This window comes from Theobroma umbraticum, unplaced genomic scaffold (assembly GCF_002168275.2).
Source record: "Theobroma umbraticum cultivar Fairchild unplaced genomic scaffold, ASM216827v3 scaffold_67.0, whole genome shotgun sequence".
NCBI classification, from domain to species: Eukaryota; Viridiplantae; Streptophyta; class Magnoliopsida; order Malvales; family Malvaceae; genus Theobroma; species Theobroma umbraticum.
The window spans coordinates 7,393,070-7,396,560 of record NW_018397262.1 but is presented as its reverse complement, the minus strand read 5'-3'; the positions used below and the strand labels follow the sequence as shown (position 1 = coordinate 7,396,560).

Genomic DNA, 3,491 nt, shown 5'->3' with positions numbered 1-3,491 from the left:
AGAAGTACAGCACCATGAGTGTTAAATTTGACAGCAGTGGTTCTTCTGCATCATGAAGAAGCTCATCTATTTGAAATACTTGTTGCAACTGGCCACAATTAATAACTTTCACTTCCTTTATATCTTGTAGCGCGGGAGATAAAGAGACCATTTCCATGCAATTCGTTGCTTCCAACTTCTCTAGTTTTTGTAGAAATCCCTTTGGAAACCGACCGTTGCACAACATTTTCATACTAGTCATATCTTGTATGACTAATTCCACCAAATTGAAGAAGGCAGTGGCTGAGACATGAGCTTCTGTTGTATCAATCAAGCATTCCAGCTCCTTGCCATCTTTAAGTGCAAGAAAAGTTAATTCATTCAGTCCCTTTGGATCTACATTTGGAACCAGATTTTTGTGATACATGATTCTTTTCAGGGCAAGACTTTTGACATTGTATAATAACTCCTTTACTGCATCAATTTCAATGTCCTGGTAAATTCACAACAAAATGGAAGATATGAGAATAATATGATAAAATTCAAAGATTTGAGCCAAAAAAATTATCTTTTCCAATAAAAGCTTGTTAAAGTAGAAAAATAAACCAAAGCTTAGAGTATCAATAGCGTATATTACACTTACGAGTAGATGTGAATGTAGTAAAAATTATTGATGGAAAATATGTTTTTTTTATGAGATAAATAATCAATTTATAATTACCACAAGTAAAATTGAAACAAACAAAATATTAAAGGAATTACTTTCAACTGAAATTGCCACGTAAGTCCTTGTTGATTTTGGGAATGACTCATTACTTGGGGTCGGGGACCAACATTGGAAGCTTCCAACCCTTTGAAAGATGGCAACTTGACAAAACAGTTTCTTGGACAAAAGCTCCTCAAGTTTTCTAAGTCTTCAAGTCTTAAAAACTGTAATTTAGGGAGCTCAATATCGTGCTTATCCTCTTCCTTTGCCATGATGAAGACATGCATTAGTTGAGGGCAATCGATTATCTCAACTGATTCCAAGTTCGGAAGTCCTTGAGCCAAAGTGATGGGAAACACATATCTCAAGCTTTTGCAGCTAGCTATCTCAAGAGATTTTAATTTTGGCCAGCACAGAAGAGAGCGATCCTTGTTTGAAACTATTCCATCACCATTTTCTGCTTCCATGATTAAATGTTTCAAAGAGTTGCTTTCCTTTATCTTGAGTTCTTCCATGTGCACCAAAGCTTGAGCAAGGGTAGGTGAAAAGAGATATTCCAATTTAGAACACGAACCAATTCTCATAGTTTTCAGGCTCTGGAGGTTAACAAGATGGGTGGGTTCTCTCCATATGCACCTCAATTCTGGTAAAGACTCCAACTCCAAACAAATTAAATTTGAGAGTGGTGGTGCCTGATTTTCCTGGAATAAAAAAATTTATTAATTAATAATTATTTAAATCTGAATTAATTGTACTTGTTCAAAAAAGTACTTAAATATTAACGGCATACATTTTTAAAAAATTTAAAAGGAAGTGTAAAAAGCCATAATTTACAAAGATTAGAACAGATGATTACTTATATATTTGATAATTTAACAAAAAGAAAAAGTAATTAGATAAAGAACAGATGCTAGAATTATTAAAGGAAAAATGGAGAGAAAAGAGGTACCCCCAGCTCAGCCTTATCTTTGGCAAAAGCAAAGACTTGCTCTAATTTCTTGCATGCAGATATCTTGAGTTGTTCAAGATGCAACAAGCTTTGAGCAAGGTAAGGTGAGAAGATAGATTTCAGTTTGTCACAACCATCAACTTTTACATCCTTCAGACTTTGTAGGCTCACATGAAGAGTTGGCTCTTTCCATACACTCTCCAATGCTGGTAATGACTGCAGCTCCAAGCTTCTTAAATTTGTGATCGGCCACATCTGACCATTCATTTGAAACACTGATTGCAACAGTCCACAATCGCAAATGATCAATGTTTCTAATTTTTGTAAGAAGCTATTTGGTGATTCACCATGGCATAACTCTTTCAAAGAAGTCATTTGACCAATGTCTAAGTTCACCAAATTAGAGAATGCAGTGGTTGGACTGTGTTCTCGTGTTGTATCGATCAAGCATTCCAAATCATTGCAAGATGCAAGCTGAAGAGAAGTTAATTCATTGAGTCCCCACTGATCTACATTTGGGACAACAGTTTTGTGTTCCATGACTTCGAACAAAGCCAGCTTTTGCACATTGCGAAACAGCTCCTTAAATGCATTTAATGATGAGAAATCACTAATTGTCAATATTCTCAAGATATGCTTCTCCGGAAAGTCAATATCTGTATTTACAGCTATACTGTAGCTTTGTAGTTCAGGGAACACAAAGTTTTCTTGAGAACATTGATCAGTAGAAACCCTCAATGTTAATGTAGTCAAACGAGACAATGAATTCAACTCCAATAAGTTAGCATTGTTGGCTCTCGCCACCTGTAGCTCTTGGAGTGACGTTAACCTGTTACACACAAATTCGAAATATCATTAAGGCTGTAATAACACTTTGAAGTAAATGATAAAAATGGCTAACTAATGAAATGAATAAATAACATAAACTTCTTTTTTTTTTCATGCTTAGAGAAAATGTGTACAGTCCAACCAAAAAAGGCGAGCTTCCATGAGCAAGAACAGATCACAAAAAGTATAGGAAGCAGTCCAATCATGATAGTGCAGACCAAAAGGAGTAGCATGGATCCAGGATACTAATCAAGCGTGACAAATCATCAAAGACAGAGACCACACAAACAAGAGACCAACATATCAAACAGTCTCATAAAAATTCAACAAGGCAAAGGTGAATATATTCGCACAATCAGATTGCCAGCGGGAAACAATAAAATTAAGTACTTAACTAAAACAAAAAGATAAACAGTTTTAATGACATTTGAGTATTACCTTGATAGCAAGTTAGGGAGGACATTGATGGGTCCATCTCCAAAGCAAGAAAAATATAGTGACTTTAGGTTACCCAATTCAACTAATTCTTTAGGTAGCTCTTCAAGATCAACTTTAACCAATTCCAAAAACACAAGGTCTTTCAGATTTCTCAATGATGAGATGTCCTCAAGCAGGTGACCCCTTCTAATGGATAGAGTTCGAAGATTCGTCAGGAATTGAAATGCTTTCATTGAGAATTCAAAACGTACAAGAAATAAAACTTGGAGGGTTTTCATTCCTTCAAAAAATGTACTTGGAATTATTTGGTAATCATTTCCCATTAAAATTAAAATCTTCAGTTTTGAAAATTTTAATCGATCGGGAAAGTTATTTATCTTCGTATTCCATAAAGAGATTGCTGTATAACAATCAAAATTTTCACTCTTAGGCCATTCTGTCAAGTCGTTTTTTACCATGAACATATTTTCCCCTCTTGATGTTGTCCAATGCGCAAAATCACGAACCACATCATGCATTTTTACAAAGAATTCATCATCAGTTTCCAATAACAAACCATATTTTAGGAGCATTGATAGTGCTTCACGAATT

The 3,491-nt window shown here is 35.0% G+C and overlaps 1 protein-coding gene across 1 annotated transcript in view; it reads right to left on the bottom strand.

The window, feature by feature from the left end:
- The window catches only part of LOC110419220 (uncharacterized), a 7,823-nt gene extending 4,690 nt beyond the window's left edge, over positions 1 to 3,133 (bottom strand). Inside the window, 4 exon segments of the mRNA XM_089783949.1 lie at positions 9 to 472; positions 796 to 1,386; positions 1,635 to 2,463; positions 2,901 to 3,133. Of these exon segments, the coding sequence (XP_089640075.1) occupies positions 9 to 472; positions 796 to 1,386; positions 1,635 to 2,463; positions 2,901 to 3,133 (2,117 nt within the window).
- Positions 3,134 to 3,491: the final 358 nt, after the last annotated feature.